Source organism: Polypterus senegalus, chromosome 5, assembly GCF_016835505.1.
Source record: "Polypterus senegalus isolate Bchr_013 chromosome 5, ASM1683550v1, whole genome shotgun sequence".
Lineage (NCBI taxonomy): Eukaryota > Metazoa > Chordata > Cladistia > Polypteriformes > Polypteridae > Polypterus > Polypterus senegalus.
The window spans coordinates 67,368,755-67,387,149 of record NC_053158.1 but is presented as its reverse complement, the minus strand read 5'-3'; the positions used below and the strand labels follow the sequence as shown (position 1 = coordinate 67,387,149).

Genomic DNA, 18,395 nt, shown 5'->3' with positions numbered 1-18,395 from the left:
TCACAGGATTTTATGCTTGCTAATCAGACACTGTGCATAGTGAAGATTCTTTTTCAGTAGTTGACAATAAGTTAATGTTATGATGATCAACAGAGCACCAGCACTGCAGTAAATGGATATAACAGTGCTCTCACGGGGCAGGAAACACTTGGAGAGAGTAAAATTGTATGAGGATATACTGCCCTGTGGAGAAAAGAAAGAAATTTAATAAATTAACAGTTGTATGGTAGTTATTAGTTATTTTGATGCAGTACTTATTTAAATAAACAAATCTGGAAGTGAAAACAAAACTGTAGTAATCTTAATCATAACATTTAATATGTAGAAAGACTGCCCAGTGCTGAAAATATTCTCTTTCTGAACAGTATTGTCAAGCATAGTTAGGTTTTATCATAATCAGTCCCCAAATTTCTTTAATACAGTTTGCCTTCCTTTTCTGTGTAGTTTCTTTTCACTTTACCTAGCAAGCTCCATTTTTGTACATGCATTTCTGCCATCTTTTGCATAGGTTTTCTAGAAGAAGGCCATTCAAAAAAAATGTCTTTTTTGTTATATTAATTCGTCCTTACATTCATTTGTGTAATTTATGGCATGCACTTCTGGATCACATTACTGATAAGTTGTATTACAAGAGACGTATAGTGCCTGACATGTCTTACAATTATAAAAGTAAAAGAATTTAAAACAAAGCAGTTCAATTTATTCTTATAAAACGCACATCCACTTACTGTATAAGCTCAATTTGTAAATGTATATCCTTAATTTGTAAAATGCACAAAAGCAATGTAACCAAGTTGAAATGAGAGATACTATACCCAAAACATAAAACTAAAGTCTGAGAAATCCACAATAAGATATTTATCTTTTCATTTAATTGGATTATGCATTTCTCTTTTTACAGAATGAGCCCTTTCTTTAAAATAGTTGTTTTACTTAATAAAATACTTAAAGATTGTAGTTGGCCACAATTACACAACAAAAATGTGATTGGCTTTAGATAGTCATACTAATTGTGACTAACTTGCAGTTAGTTTTAATGAACATAGAATGTGCAATATTAAAAGGCAGTTGCCATCGCTATTGTAGAATATGAAAATAAAATATTTAAAATCAGATTAAGAGCAAAATATTTTGCACTTTAGTATGAATTCAGTTTTACCTATTTATATATCTGACACACTTCTAGAGATGCTGCTTTTGCATTTTGAACACTGTTAAGCCTAAACGTTTAATGTGATGCTGTTAAGGCAAGCACACCTTAAAAATATAAACATAACTTTAAATTTTAGTATACATAATAGCATATATTATTAAAGTATTAGTCTGTAGCATATGAGGAGAATTTATGCGTGGTTTGCTTATGTGTACACCCTCCATCACCTACCCTAGCATTAGCAGTTTTATTCTTTTCAAAATAATTAGTTATTTAATCTGTTAACCCTATATTGATGTTGCTCACATGAATTGCTTCTGCTGTACTTGTTGGCCTGTTTTTCTCTGCTAATTTTAAATGGAACGATTAGCTATATGCAAAGATTGTTCAGTAAGTAAAGCCACAATCGCCAAATATTTGGAAAATACAGAAATATAAATTTGGGTTTAATTTTCAATATTAAGTTTGCCCAGAAGATATGAAAAATTTTCCACCACACTGCAGATTTCACTGTTTCTTTGTAAAAAAAAAAAAACAAAAAACATTTTTGTTGTTTTTAACACCAAAGTTAAACTATTATGTTACATTTCCAATTACTTGTTAATCCATTATTTCAATTCACTTTTCCTTGCCCACAGTGAGCTCCTTCATACATTTCTCTACCACTTATACACAAACTCTCACATATAATAAATGAACGATAGCAAGTTGCTCTTCCGATGGATGTTCATGCTGTGTTGTGCGATAGAGTAACTGAAGCTCCAAAGTCATCACTGTTGCTTGTTTTTGTAGGGCAGTGTGATGCAGCCTGTGTTTATATTTGTGGCTTAACTTATTGAACAATTCTCCTATAACCAGATTATGTATTTTATTTTCTTCCAGGTACAGTACAAATGCTTTGACATGTGTATTTGCCTATACCAAAACTAAGCACATAAGATGCTCATAACTGGTCAATAGACACAGATTCAGAAATCAACTTATTACTACTGTATTTTGGTAAAACTCTGTTATACCAATGAGATTGAATTGAAGTGATTGTTTCTTGGATCTGTCTGCACAGATGTGGTTAGAATGTTTTGTGTGTGCAATTAATTGCAATCTTTTATTTAACAAAAATATCACACTGTTAACCACAATAAGAAGTTAATCAGGCACCTTCTGTTGAGCACTTTGCCATTTTCTCAGCTATTGGCAACCTGAGACAGACCAAAGTATGAAAGTGTACTGGTTTATGCCACTGGAGTCTAAAGAATGAATGTTTAACCAACACAATAAGAGGAGAAATAAGTTTGATACATAGTCTACTTAAAATGCTTTATTTATTGTTTATTTATATGCAAAGTCATGTAAGACAAATCACAGAAGTCTAGAAATATTAGTTTATTATATATCTTTTTCATTAAACATGGAAAATATTATTTAAGCATTTTGCAAATATAATCCAAAAAATAACTTTAGAAATGTATTACTGGTCATTACTAAGGGCATAGGGTTACTTCTTTCTTGTAGGATTTATATGGCCACTTGTTTCATATATATTTTTTTATTGTCTTACCATTATCTGCATATTCTGTATGGCTAGAGTCTGAATTAGCCTGCTCTCATGTATTCAGTCTTGACTGATTCAGGTAGTACCATACTGTATGTAGAAGTTATCTGGAAGGTTAGTTTCCTACAATTTTGGAAAAGGCTCCATATTTGGACGTGCATTCATGGGTTAACCCCAACTAAAGGTAGCTTTCATCTTACCAAAATGAAGCTGGGATTGTTGCGGTTCCTCCAGCTGAATGATGGGACACTGATCTCAAGAAACTTCCCACTGTGGAGCTTCTCACAAGCACTGTGTGTATGACCGCTCAAGATCAGCCGAGGCTGAAACCACCAGAGCAGCTACACAGAGAAATGGAAATGATGTGAAATACAGTACTCATCAGGTTAGTTAGGGTACAAGTTTTCCATGTCTACATTAATTTCACATTTTATATAATATTGTACACTGTACAACCTCGGAATAGAAACAAATTTGGAAGGAAAAAAGCTTTGCATTGCAAGAATTGTATACTAGTTTCAGAGAAGAGGTGAGGTGAATGTAAATTATTCTTAAATAAATACATTTTCAACAAAGGTGCATTTTGCATTAATATGTATTGTTATGGTGATTTTTTTTTTTAATTAATAAGAGAGTTGTTTAAATGTTAAGTAAAGCTCAGACCCTTACCAATGTCTGAACTGTTACAGAGCCCTTTCACACTCCATGTGATTGTCACCATATACAACATATAGGTTAAGGTGACCACTTAGTGGCACCGCTTTGTCCAAACTGCTGCTGTTTAGAGATTTATCTTAATGAAAACAAAATAAGCAAAAATGGTCACTTTGTTCAGAACTGCTGAAGCGGTGCAATGTATCTTTGAAGGGGATGAGAGCTGCAGGTAGCCTTTTTGTTCTGCTTCACTTATAGACTAGGATTCTTTTTGTATACACAAGTAAACACACACACAGTTTACATAAACGTATTAGATTGTATTATGCTTAAGTGCGGTAGGATTGTAATTTAGAACTATAATTCTGCCCCAACAAACTAGATTATAATTCATCATCCTTAATGACTTATAGTATTCCATTATAACTATAATTGGTGAACAAAATATATTTTGGAAAGCAGACCACCATGGATTGGATGAAAGTTCACTGCAGAACAATTTACAGCTCCACTGTTGTTTTTTGTATTATTTTAAATATATTTCAGTATGATTAAACTGCAGTGCCCTTTACTTATTACTAGACTATAAGGCACAAAGAAATTCTTAAAAAAGCGAGAGAGATTGTTTTAGCAAATGAAACATAACTCTTACTGGAAGTTATTATTGGTCTGGAAAATGTATCAGTTGTCTGTCAGCTTTTTGGAGATCATTGACATCTGTTCTTAAGCAAATGTTAATTTGATAAGAAATGTATTTTAAATATTAATAATATTCATCGGTTTCACAAATCAGTCTATATAAAGCAACATTAATAGCCCATACAGCTTTTAGAAGGATTCAGATTAGGTATACTTGGGTGAAACAGAGGAGTTACTGAATATTAACCGGTAAATCTCAAATAAGTTGTTTAATCGTGGCAAGAATAATACAGCTCTTGGTATTATTGAACCTTTTAATAATCAGTGCAGGGTTTCATATTCTGTAACCTTAAAAGCGATCTGAAATACATCAGTGCTGCAATTTTGATGAGTTAAAATCACTCTCAACTAATTTAGATTGAACCCCCACACCCCAAGTGATTCTTATACTTTTATAGATATTGTCACTGTTATAATAAAGTACCACCAGCAAGTGTTTTACCTTGTGAGATGCTACCAGGGAAAGAGAATCATACTGCTGTTTGAAAACTAGGTTCCTTTCTTCAAGGGTAGCTGCATCTTCCCCAGTACATTCAGCATCACTAATTCTGTAAAGAGGGTAATGCTGAAAAACAAAATGAGTACTTTTGTCCATACTGCTTTTTACTCTTTTTTACTGTTGCTCTTTACTAGACTTGATTTTCTTTTAAGATATTAATTTCAGCGATTTTCTTACAATTCCTGCAGTTTCTTAAGATTAAAAATTTTGCTTAGGTGATAGGTACAAAGGTAACCTAATGCTGAATAAAATAAAGTTCCCTTCAGAAAAATGGAATATGTCCACGATTCAAGAGTCCTTTTTATGGAAGTCTAAAAAAAAGATATAAAATAATCACATTATTTACCTTTTTTCATAAAGAAGGATTTGCTTTTAAAACAATCGTACATTATGTAGTGCAAGTTTTAACTGCAGCTTAAAAATGATTTTAGTAAAACTCACCTGAAAGAGGATGGGGCGTGATGCTGGGAGATGTTCTATATCACGGCACTGTTTCTTCATTACATTTTTCTAGAAGCGGAAAAGAAATTTTTAATTTTTTGCCTCTTAGACAAACTTACATAAACATTTTAAATGATTTATATAATGCAGTCATGAGGCTTGAAAAGCTCAAAAGACTTTGGAGTTCTTAAGTAATTTATTTGAAATGCACCTTAATAAAAGGATAAGTCTCTGCGTGCCAGTCTGTGTATCCGTCCATTTGCTATGTCTTTGTCATTCTAAAAGATGTTGCATCTCAAACATTAATGCTGCTCTTAAGAATCCCATATAAAATGGCATATGATAGACACATACACATTGCATGGTGCACTGCAAACGTTACCTATGAGATCTACTTTGATTAATTGAATCAGCTAGTTTTTAAAATAAGTGATTTCTAATGCATGGGTCTACATTCATGAAGCTTTACTGATGGCACAAAACAACTAAATATTAAAGGAAATCTTTCTTTGTCATCCTTTGACAATAATGGGTAATGTAAACAAAAAAGAACTGGAAGTATGGAAAAGCTTTTGAAATGTGCCATATCGGGCGAACATTAATAGACTTACCACAGAAAAGAGTCAGTGACCGCAAAGCAAATTCAGAAAGATCATCAGCAGCTGCATTTCTTCTACCTTTCAGGGTTGCATCCACATCCTAATCTTTAACTCCAACTTCTTTCTGCCATTCATATCATCTCCTTTGTGTCCTTGTTTTGGATGCGACTCATACTGAACAGATTAGTATTTTCCATAAGAGCATGTCGACTGGTCATGAAAAATACATAATTATTCAGCAGTGCGTGTTAGTGTTAATGTCATATGTGGGAATGATAGATACTTTCTTTGAAGAGTGTGATAAAATTAAGCTTAATTTCACTAATTAACCACATTAAGTTTAGTCCTTTCAAAATTTAGGAAATGTACATTTTTAAACAGTTATAGAAACATTAAGCCAGTCTTGCCCAGTGAAACCATTGAATCTTCTTAATAGAACAGGCCATTCAGCCTAACAAAGCTCTCCAGTCCTATCCACTTATTTCCTCCAAGAAAACATCAAGTCGAGTTTTGAAAGTCCCTAATGTCTTACTGTCTACCACGCTACTTGGTAGCTTATTCCAAGTGTCTGTTGTTCTTTGTGTAAAGAAAAACTTCCTAATGTTTGTGCGAAATTTACCCTTAACAAGTTTCCAACTGCGTCCCCGTGTTCTTGATGAACTCATTTTAAAATACAAGTTTCGATCCACTGTACTAACTCCCTTCATAATTTTAAACACTTTAATCATGTCACCTCTTAATCTTCTTTTGCTTAAACTGTAAAGGCTCAGCTCTTTTAATCTTTCCTCATAATTCAAACCCTGTAGACCTGGAATCAGCCTAGTCGCTCTTCTCTGGACCTTTTCTAGTGCTGCTATGTCCTTTTTGTAGCCTGGAGACCAAATCCAACCAAATCTTAAATCCAAGCATCACTTTATTCAGGTGCTTTGGAAACTCTGCATTGCAAGAACATCTTCAAAATTGTACAAAGGGACTAAACTAAGCAGTCTGGGATGCTTTGGTGTGAATTGCATTGAAAAATACAATTTGTATTTTCCATTAACACGGTGAAGTCAATCGCATCAGTGATCATGAAAGGACAGCCCAAATTACAAGTGGCACTAGCAAGGGGAAGGCTTACCTGTGTTTCTTTTCTGTACTTTTTACCTTTCATTACTACATACACTGTTACAATGCTATGATGAATTAAATAATTTTCTCAGATGTGATTTATTTATATAATTAAATACTGTTTTACATTTTTTACATATAATATTTATAAATTCACTTAATTTTATATACTGCATTTCTCTAGTGAGTAAAATCCCATGGTGCTTTATAAGTAAATTGATATATTAGAATTGTTTACATGTATTTTTGTACAACTGGGTAAACGGTGAGTTAGATGATTTTGTATGGTATATGATATAAAATATTTTTGGATGCAGGATTGAGAAAGAACATTATATTTAATTAGTAATGCATGTCTTAGGTGGTGATTCAATCCATTTCATGAATCTGCTTGGTTCAATTTAAGAGTCATAGAGGGTCAAAGCCTTACCAAGCCATGTCCTTTTCAAAGCAGAACTTCACCCAAGGTTGGGCTTCAGTCCACCACAGGGTACACCCGGTACAGTTAGGCTCAGCTGTCAGTCTAACCTGTGTGTCTTTAGGATGTGTGGGATAAGGGAACAGTCATTGGACAAAGATTAAGGAGCTATGAGGCGGCAGCAGCTCAGTCCACAGAACAACCATTGCCCACTCCAGCTACACCAGCCTGCAATGGCAAAAAAGAAGGAACGTGTACACAAAAAATAATAAAATCTTCTATAGTAAACCTCATCAACTTTAATGGCCGGGGGTAGGGCAATATGTTTGCAATATGGCTTCTGTTATGTTAGGTCTGGGCATTGACATGACACAGATAAACCCATTGAAAGTTAAGAAAACAGAATGCATGAACAGAAGTAATTACAATACACAGTTAAACAAACGCCCTAATAACCGTTCATCGGAGTGTCCCAGTGGTTATTGGCCGAATCGCCTAGTTTACTGGTGTAATGTCAAACTAAAGAGATGCTCTGCTTAGAACGTTGCCAGTTTGTTTGACTGCACTTATTTTTGCCAGTTCTGCATTACCACCCATCTTTTACAAATGGCCATGTAAAAGCCTATAGGGGGCTTTACAGCACTTCTCTTAGCAGCTGCCTTCCCAGGCAGTGGAGCTGGCAAATAAAATCTTCTTCTTTCAGCTGCTTCCGTTAGGGGTCGCCACAGCGGATCATCTTGTTTCATATCTTTCTGTCCTCTGCATCTTGTTCTGTTACACCCAATCACCTGCATGTCCTCTCTCACCACGTCCACAAACCTTCTCTTAGACCTTCCTCTTTTTCTCTTGCCTGGCAGCTCTATCCTTAGCATCCTTCTCCCAATATACCCAGCATCTCTCCTCTGCACATGTCCAAACCAATGTAATCTCGCCTCTCTGACTTTGTCTCCCAACCGTCCAACTTGAGCTGACCCTCTAATGTAGTCATTTCTAATCCTATCCATTCTCGTCACACCCAATGCAAATCTAAGCATCTTTAACTCTGCCACCTCCAGCTTTGTCTCCTGCTTTCTGCTCAGTGTCACCGTCTCCAACCCATATAACATAGCTGGTCTCACTACCGTCCTGTAGACCTTCCCTTTCACTCTTGCTGTCTGTCACAAATCACTCCTGACACTCTTCTCCACCTATTCCACCCTGCCTGCACTCTCTTTTTCACCTCTCTTCCACACTCCCCATTACTCTGTACTGTTGATCCCAAGTATTTAAACTCATCCACCTTCGCCAATTCTACTCCCAGCATCCTCACCATTCCATTGACCTCCCTATCATTTACACACATGTATTCTGTCTTGTTCCTAATGACCTTCATTCCTCTCCTCTCTAGATCATATCTCCACTTCTCCAGGGTCTCCTCAACCTGCTCCTTACTATCACTAGAGATCACAATGTCATCAGCAAACATCATAGTCCATGGGGACTCCTGCCTAATCTCTTCTGTCAACCTGTCCATCACCACTGCAAATAAGAAAGGGCTCACAGCTGATCCCTGATGTAATCCCACCTCTGTTACTCGTACCGCAGACCTCACCACGGTTACACCCCCTTCATACATATCCTGTACAACTCTTACATACTGTACTTCTCTCCTACTCCCGACTTCCTCATACAATACCACAACTCCTCTCAAGGCCCCCTGTCATATGCTTTCTCCAGGTCCACAAAGACCCCTGCACATCCCCCTTATTCTTAAATATCGGCACCAGTACACTTCTTCTCCACTCCTCAGGCATCCTCTCACTTTCCAAGATTCCAATAAACACTCTTGTTAAAAACTCCACTGCCATCTCTCCTAAACACCTCCATGCTTCCACAGGTATGTCATCTGGACCAACGGCTTTTCCATTTTTCTTACTCTTCATAGATGTCCTTACTTCCTCCTTGCTAATCCGTTGCACTTCCTGATTCACTGTCGCTGCAGTCTTCAATCTCCTTCTGATCAACTCTTCTGCATAGGATGTAATCTACCTGTGTGCATCTTCCTCCACTCTTGTACGTCACCTTATGTACCTCCCTCTTCTTAAAATACATATTCACCACAGCCATGTCTATCCTTTTGGCAAAATCCACTGTCCTCTGACCTTCTTCATTCCTCTCCTTGACACCATACCAACCCATCACCTCCTCATTCCCACTGTTCCCTTCACCAACATGCCCATTGAAATCCGCTCCAATCACCACTTTCTGTCCCTTAGGTACACTGTTCATCACTTCATCCAACTCACTCCAAACATCTTCTTTCTCACCCATTGCACACCCAACTTGCGGTGCATATGCACTAACAAAATTCATCATCACACCTTCAGTTTCCAGCTTCATAATCATTACTCTGTCTGACACTCTTTTCACCTCCAGAACACTCTTGACATACTGTTCCTTCAGAATAACCCCTACCCTATTTCTCCTCCTATCCACACCATGATAGAACAATTTGAGTCCACATCTGATCCACCTGGCCTTACTCCCCTTCCATTTAGTCTCCTGCAAGCACAATATATCAACCTTCCTTCCCTCCATCATATCTGCTAACTGTCTCCCCTTACCAGTCATACTGCCAACATTCAAAGTTCCTACCCTCAGTTCCACTTTCTTCACCTTCCTCCTCTCCTCCAGACATATCTCCCCCCTCTTCTTCTCCTCCTTCTTCAGCCGAAAGTACCCCAATTTCCACCAGCTCCCACTTGGCTAACAGTACTGGTGGCGGTCGTTGTTAACCCGGGGCTCAACCGATCCGGTGTGGAAATTTGTATTGTTGTCCAAATATTGATTTGGCAAAATTTTACACTGCATGCCCTTTCTGACGTAACCCTCCTAATTTATCTGGGCTTGGGATCGGCACAAAGAAACACTTTTTTGTGCATCCCCTGTGGCTACGTTGGAGTTGGCAAAGAAAATAAAATATTTAAATAGTTTCTTTTACACTCTTCATACAAAAAGACTGCATTGCTAACAGTTTGGATTTGTTCCTTATCATGCTACATATGCAGTACGTTTAGAGCTTGAATTGTCCTGCATGGCATTAACAAAGCCCTGCAAATGTGTCTTTAACTTTTGTTTTAGAAGCTGCTGGATCACAAATGATACTTCCCAATTGTTCTTGTTCCAATCTATATTTTTACTAAAAACGCATAGATAGCACTTTTTTTGTCCCAGTAGCTTTCTACGGATTCTCATTAAACAAATATGTAAATAAATATGTAGATATAATATTATAACAAACAGCAATAACCTCATGTATAAACGGTGCGTACGTACAAAAATGTTGCGTAAGAACGTTTCCATATTCAAATCACGATGAATAGAACCTAAACTTGGTGTAAAGCCACGCACATTTCCACGGTAGCTCATACCCTGTCGTGCACAAGTTCTCCACTTGGTTTTGCAGACTGGCAGCACCCAGCGTCAAAGCAATGCTACTGTTCCTGTGTAATTACCCTTTCTTTTGTAGATCCACATCCCAGACGCGGCTTTATAAATACACTGAAATTAACCGCATATTGTTTATTAGTTTAAGGCATCTGATTGTAATTAACCTGTAACAATATAATGATCCATAGAATGGTCAAACTATTCCAAATATAGCTGCTTTAGCGTTATTACTCTCACTGCACCTTCTTCTTTTTCTTTCAGCTGCTCCCGTTAGGGGTTGCCACAGTCCGTATTACTCTCACTGCACCACTCGGAGTATTTATATCACTGTATCTGAGTGTGAATCACAGATCTACAGCAGCTGAACATATAGAGAATTATCGATATACAGCATCAAGCACACGCTGCCTCAGCCATGCTGTCTATTGAACTGCTCTCATACAGCAAATGCTTCAGAGCCTTTCTTGTATGGACCTCACGGTTCAGAAACAGTTTCATCCCATGAACTCTAAACACACTCAATCAGTCCATTAAGTGCTCCTTGTAGAACTGTTTGTACTTATAAGTACAATTACCTCACTGTAAACTTGTGATACAGTTATAATATTTCACAATCTGAGCCACTTTATAAAGTGTATATTTACATATGATGACAATATCATTTTTAAGATGAAATGCAGCTAAATATGTTTATTATATTATTATACAGATAAAACTTCAAACTTCATTGTAAATGATCTATATTGTTAATAATTAAACAAGTGAGGACACGGTGCTGCAATGCTAACGAGCTGACGCGACACTGGAAGGATAGATGGATAGAATAATTAAACACGTACTATGAAGATATTTGAATGTTCCTTAAAAATTTTGAAGAATCAGCATTCTAAGCTTACAGATGACTTACAGAGTCATCTGTTACAGAGCTGATTGTGTGGCGAGTGGGTATTTGGAGAAAGAAAAGTAAGGACAGGAATTTGGGGTTAGTATGTTTGAAAGAGACAGTACTGCTGCAATAAATTATTTCATCAAAGGTTGCGCACAGCAAAGCAAGCATCTTGCGTGAGACATGAACAAACACTGCGCCATTGTGTTCCCATGTTTAATAACAAGTTTTAACTCCTATCATTTATAAAAATTATATCAAGTATACATCTCAGTATTTTAGTTATTCAGAGAGTTGTAATATCACGAATGTAATACATTCTGTGTCCTGCCCGAGGTAGAAAAAGCCGGTTTAAGAAGCATGTAGTGATTCACACACACAGAGCACATAGAAAATCAAATACAAAACAAAGCATTTAACGTGCTACTTGAATTACGATGGGATTTGAGAAACTAGTAAATTAAACGATTTTAAGATGAAGTTTATGATGTTATACTTTAATGACAAAATAAACTACATGATTAAAGTGGAAATTTAGAGATTAAAGTTGACATTTCGTGCTTTTTCCCCCACTGTGTGCCTTTTTTTTTTTTTTTCTGTACCCTAATAAACTTTCATATGAAACTCAGACAGTGGGCTACAACTTGCCTTTTCACGGCAACTTTGATATCTGACAACTTTTTTTTTTTTATTTCGGGCACTGTGCAACTTTGTGAACTTGAGCTTTCGAGTTTCTCCGACACGTTATGTCACCCGATCAACTTCCTTTTGTTGTTTATACCACTGTTTAAACCAACAAATAGTAAGTTTTTCTTTGCCTCCACTTGGTATTCGCTGAAATTCTTCTATTTCCCCTCATGCTTTTGCTATTGTCTTTTTACAGAACGTTGATCTTAAGGGCTATTTATATTGAGGAGTAGTTCTGGGAGGAGTTGGGGTGGGGCAGCAGGCACGTGCATGTGCGTTAATTTTCACGCTGACCAGGATTTATGGAGCGGAAGAATGTGGAAGTTGGCGAACGCACAGATTTATGCTTCTGGATTTTTTTGTGCACAAGCACATTTCCACTTTTGTCTGCACGCCATGTTAGAGTGTGAATTCTACGCATTGGCGTTATGCATGAGGCCCCAGGAGTACTAAAAGGAAAAGACAAAACTTCTGACTTGGCTATATCTAAAAAGAGCAGTCGCTGTGAGACATTACACAGGCGTATTGCTGTTAGTATAATGGAGCTCAGGTAGTGTTTCTTAACACACTTCTGCTAAATGATTTGTTGGACAAAAGTCTGTAGAGTTAGTGTGTCAGAGACAGAATGTGAAGCATTGTTCATAAGGACGTGCTTTAAGAGTAAAATTTAATGACAAAACTTTTATTTTTTCAGGCCTGGTCTGAAATGTCTGAATTAATATTACAATGATTACTCCTTAAATAATGCAATGGAAATTGTAATAGATAACATTCCTTTAGTATGCTTACTTAGTGGCTCAAAGGTCCTTGTATAGGGTGGTCCAGATCTAATTATACAATTTTCATTATGCTATAACTTAAGTTTATTACATAGAAAAGCAGCCAAAAAATCCCAGACCATCGAAATGTGTGCTAACTGACGGCATAAACAATCGTCTTTGCACCGAACTGGAATCGTCCCTGCAAAAATCAAAGTCATCCAGACGATCAGGATCTGCACAATTAGATCTGGACCACCCTGTAGTTTTAGAAGGTGTGCCCATTTAAATAAATTTCCACTTGGCTTCTTTGTCTGAATGTGGATCCTGTGTTCCTCTTGTTAAGAAAAGCGGTTATTCAAGAGGCACTAGCAAGTGATGAAGCCTGGGGGAGATGCTATCATCTTCATGATTCCAGTGATGATTTTACGTTTCAAGTGCCAGCACCTAATGCTTTGGCTTCCTCATCTTCTAGCATGGATCTAATATTTTTAGTTTGACTGAATTGTTTATTACAATTCCCTTTATGAACATCACAAAATGATGTGGATTAGGCCAACGGAGAATTGTAAGTTTAGATTTGTATGAATTAACATTGTTTATCCATTAAGAAAATTAGCCTTTTCTTTAAAGAATGAATTAGTTCAATGGTTTGAGACTGAAAGCGATAAATGAAAATGTTAATAGTTAGTCCAGGGTTGGTAAACCTCTTTAGCAACAAATACAAGTAAATAAACTACAGGTCAAGATAGAAGTTGAGATGCATTTCTAAACATTTTTAGATCAAAACAGTTTGATTCAGTTTGTTATTTCTGACGTTCTATAAAGATGATAATTCTGTGACCAGAACACAACATACACATACAGTGGTGTGAAAAAAACATGCTGTGTGAAAAAGTAATTCTTGTTAAAAAATTCCATATGGTGTCTGTGGTGACATCACACCAAAAGCAAATTTGGAAGTACCTGACATATAATTCTGTGACCAGAACACAACATACACATAAATAATCAGTAACATTAATTATGAAAGAATACAAGCTTCGAGCAAAATCCCAAGTAGCATAAAATTGATCGACAGTAATTATGTTCATAAGCTGACAGAAGCCCCACAACTAAGGTGCAGTCTGAATGTAGCCATCATTTTTTAGTGCATCAGAGCAAAAGAGCTGACATATGTACATTTTTTACACAGGGCCATTTTTGGATATCCATAAAATACCATTTTGTGTTTTAGGTTTTTCACACCACGTAATCCTTCTGGTGAACCAGATGCCGCATGTACAACCATCTACAGTAAAAGTCAAGAATTTGTCCCAAGTGCAGATTTGGGAGAACCATTTAAAAGCAGCAATGTTTATGGGAGTGAGGCTTTTTCAATTGAGGCACTTGAGATGTTCAGTTTATTCAAGATGACTTATTATTGAAAAATTACTAGCAAAAAGATCCTTTCGCTCAACAAACTACTGTGCTGTCCTGAGATCTCATGCCTCAGATCTCTTCAGGTGTATTGTACTGCATTCAGTGAACGTGACCACCAAAGATCAGGAGTAAAATCCAGAATAACAATCAGTAAAGAAAGCTTGTATCCAAAATCACATTTGAAAAATGAGTAATCCATGACTATTGATACAGTAAGATGCAAACGTTTGGGCAACCTTGTTAATAGTCATTATTTTCCTGTATAAATCGTTGGTTGTTACGATAAAAAATGTCAGTTAAATATATCATATAGGAGACACACACAGGTGCATAAATTTGGGCACCGTTGTCATTTTATTGATTCCAAAACTTTTAGAACTAATTATTGGAACTCAAATTGGCTTGGTAAGCTCAGTGACCCCTGACCTACATACACAGGTGAATCCTATAATGAGAAAGAGTATTTAAGGGGTCAATTGTAAGTTTCCTCCTCCTTTAATTTTCTCTGAAGAGTAGCAACATGGGGTCACAAAACAACTCTCAAATGACCTGAAGACAAAGATTGTTCACCATCATGGTTTAGGGGAAGGATACAGAAAGCTGTCCCAGAGATTTAAGCTGTCTGTTTCCACAGTTAGGAACATATTGAGGAAATGGAAGACCACAGGCTCAGTTCAAGTTAAGGCTCGAAGTGGCAGACCAAGAAAGATTTCGGATCGACAGAAGCGACGAATGGTGAGAACAGTCAGAGTCAACCCACAGACCAGCACCAAAGACCTACAACATCATCTTGCAGCAGATGGAGTCACTGTGCATCGTTCAACCATTCGGCGCACTTTACACAAGGAGATGCTATATGAGAGAGTGATGCAGAGGAAGCACAAACAGAGCCGCTTGAGGTCTGCTCAAGCACATTTGGATAAGCCAGCTTCATTTTGGAATAAGGTGCTGTGGACTGATGAAACTAAAATTGAGTTATTTGGGCATAACAAGGGGCGTTATGCATGGAGGAAAAAGAACACAGCATTCCAAGAAAAACACCTGCTACCTACAGTAAAATATGGTGGTGGTTCCATCATGCTGTGGGGCTGTGTGGCCAGTGCAGGGACTGGGAATCTTGTCAAAGTTGAGGGACGCATGGATTCCACTCAGTATCAGCAGATTCTGGAGACCAATGTCCAGGAATCAGTGACAAAGCTGAAGCTGCGCCGGGCTGGATCTTTCAACAAGACAACGACCCGAAACACTGCTCAAAATCCACTAAGGCATTCATGCAGAGGAACAAGTACAACGTTCTAGAATGGCCATCTCAGTCCCCAGACCTGAATATAATTGAAAATCTGTGGTGTGAGTTAAAGAGAGCTGTCCATGCTCGGAAGCCATCAAACCTGAATGAACTAGAGATGTTTTGTAAAGAGGAATGGTCCAAAATACCTTTAACCACAATCCAGACTCTCATTGGAACCTACAGGAAGCGTTTAGAGGCTGTAATTTCTGCAAAAGGCGGATCTACTAAATATTGATTTCATTTCTTTTTGTGGTGCCCAAATTTATGCACCTGCCTGATTTTGTTTGAACAATTATTGCACACTTTCTGTAAATCCAATAAACTTCACTTCACTTCTCAAATATCACTGTGTGTGTCTCCTATATGATATATTTAACTGACATTTTTTATCGTAACAACCAACGATTAATACAGGAAAATAATGACTATTAACAAGGTTGCCCAAACTTTTGCATCCCACTGTATATTTCTGACAATTTCACCAAATGGTAGAACTTTATACCAATTTCATTGATAGTAATTAACATCACGCATGTAATACTTTTAAAAATCTGTACTTATTCATTCTATTAGTCCACAGTGTTCAGTTCCTATTAGTGCCCAAATAGTAACCAAAATATTTAGTAACTCACTCAATGCTGCCAATGTAGAGGTGGTGGTATAATATACACTTGATAGGCTCTGTCTCCCTGCAACCCTACATAGAATTAGGAGGGTTTAAGAATGAAATGTTATCCATTAGTAATAATATCCATGGGCAAATTAATCCAGGGACCATCAGTGGCAGTTAACATTTTCAGCAGGGCAGCAATTAATAGAATTCTTTGTACAACATTTATGTCTCCCTCCCTTATGTCTTTATCCATGGTTAGCAGAAGAAAAACAATCTATCCATTTTCTAAACCTTTTTTTCCAAAATTGAGACATGAATGAGCTGGAGCCTGGCACATGAAAATGTGTTTTGCGACCTCAGATACCTGGAGATCAGAGTCATGTCACCACAGTAAACGTTTGATCAAAGAGAGTAAGGTAAGAACAATAAATTACCTGGGACGTGTTTGGGATTGGGTCGCTCCTTTGAACAATAAATATCTGTTCCACTAAACATGGGTTTTAAATGAACTTCTATAAGAGAAAAATGTATGCAATAACTGGACTCCTTTAACCCATATTCTTGTGACAATGCATCTCACTGACCATTTTTATCTCCTTATGTAAGACATAACCAAAAATTATGGACTAAAGAAAAGCATTTTAATGGACAGATTAAAAGTTTGGTTCTTCTTAAATAAGATTTATTTAAGCAATTTATGAAACAGCATTCCACCATTTTCTATAGCTAACTTCATTCCAAGAGGTTCTTAACTGCCAACATCAAAATTTTGTTTTTGGAAATTAATATGTTATACTTACAGACATGCTGAGAGGAGTTTATTCATTGTCAGTGTTGGACTGGTCTTGTCTCCCCTCCTGTTTGAGATTTCCTTGGACAGTTACAGTTCAAGGCCTGAAGATTATCTAGTTTGGGAACCCAACGACTGCACGTCTGCTGTTTGTAGGTAACGTTGTTCACTTCACCTCATCAAGCTGTGATCTTTGAGATATACTGGAACATTTCAGTACTGAGTGTGATGGGAATGAGATGATAATTAGCAACTCCATGTCTATGTTGATGCGTTTATACAGGAAAAGTGTGTTTTTTTCCTCATAGAAGCAGGGTGTCTGCCTGTCCTAAGTAAGGAGCTCAAGTGTAGCAGGCTCTTGTTCAAGAAAATAAGTTGAAATTATCATGAAATTGTCCCATGAATAGGTGCAGTGACAGCAGACTTGCAGATATTGTTCCAGACTGTGCTCTCAGAGAAAGCCTTTGTTTTTGTTTTATCCCCCTATGGTCATATGAGGTTATGGGTAGAAGTCTCAGAGGTGAAGTGTCTGTGATAGTGTGAGGAACTCAGAGGAGCTGCGAGATGAGCTATAGGTTCTCCATATTGAAAGGCAACAATTGAAATGGATATGTAGTAAGAAACTAGAACGTTCTGGATGAGTGGTACATCTCGACTGGCCAGAATTCCCAAGAAAACACTTGCAAGCGTAGCCACAGATTGGGTGGCTTGATCAGTCCAGCCCAGCATGTCGTCATTACTACCATCCCCAGAAAAAAGCTGAGCGCAAATGAATGAAGTTTAAGGAAATGAGGCACATTGATGTAAGTGTAGCACCTGCTCTTACATTTAATGCGTTAAACTTTAAATCTAATTGAAGAAAGCATTCTGACTGGCATATTATTGGAGCAGATGTTCTAACTGGATGAAGATCATTTGTACTTCAATTTCTAAAACAAACTTTCTGTTGGACTCCTTGTTCAGAGTTTTAGTGAAAACAGTGTTTCATGAACATATGGCAATAGTTGTCATACCCAGTGTACATCAGAACTTGTCTCTGCCAGTCTGGAGCAGTTTTAACATTTACTTAATTCATTCTCAAACCATGACTATCTACTTCATAGCCCAGGTGCTGCCAAATTTTTTGTGGACATTGTATTGTACTTTTCTACCTTTGTTAACCATGATTGTGCAATCTCTTCAAGACTTCATGGAAAATACATGTCTGTTTCTCAATATCGAAGCCATTGTTAATGTAGACCAAAACACAGATTCCCAAAAAGTTATTTAAAATATCGTTCATACAGTGGTGCTTGAAAGTTTGTGAACCCTTTAGAATTTTCTATATTTCTGCATAAATGTGACCTAAAACATCATCAGATTTTCACTCAAGTCCTAAAAGTAGATAAAGAGAAACC

At 37.0% G+C, this 18,395-nt stretch overlaps 1 protein-coding gene across 1 annotated transcript in view; it reads right to left on the bottom strand.

Annotated features, from left to right (window-relative positions):
• Positions 1 to 18,395, bottom strand: part of mppe1 (metallophosphoesterase 1) — an 84,352-nt gene continuing 65,957 nt past the window's right edge. Inside the window, exons 6-8 of the mRNA XM_039754092.1 lie at positions 4,501 to 4,623; positions 2,906 to 3,046; positions 1 to 183 (exon numbers count right to left, since the gene is read on the bottom strand). Of these exons, the coding sequence (XP_039610026.1) occupies positions 1 to 183; positions 2,906 to 3,046; positions 4,501 to 4,623 (447 nt within the window). The remainder of the gene's footprint in view (positions 184 to 2,905; positions 3,047 to 4,500; positions 4,624 to 18,395) is intronic.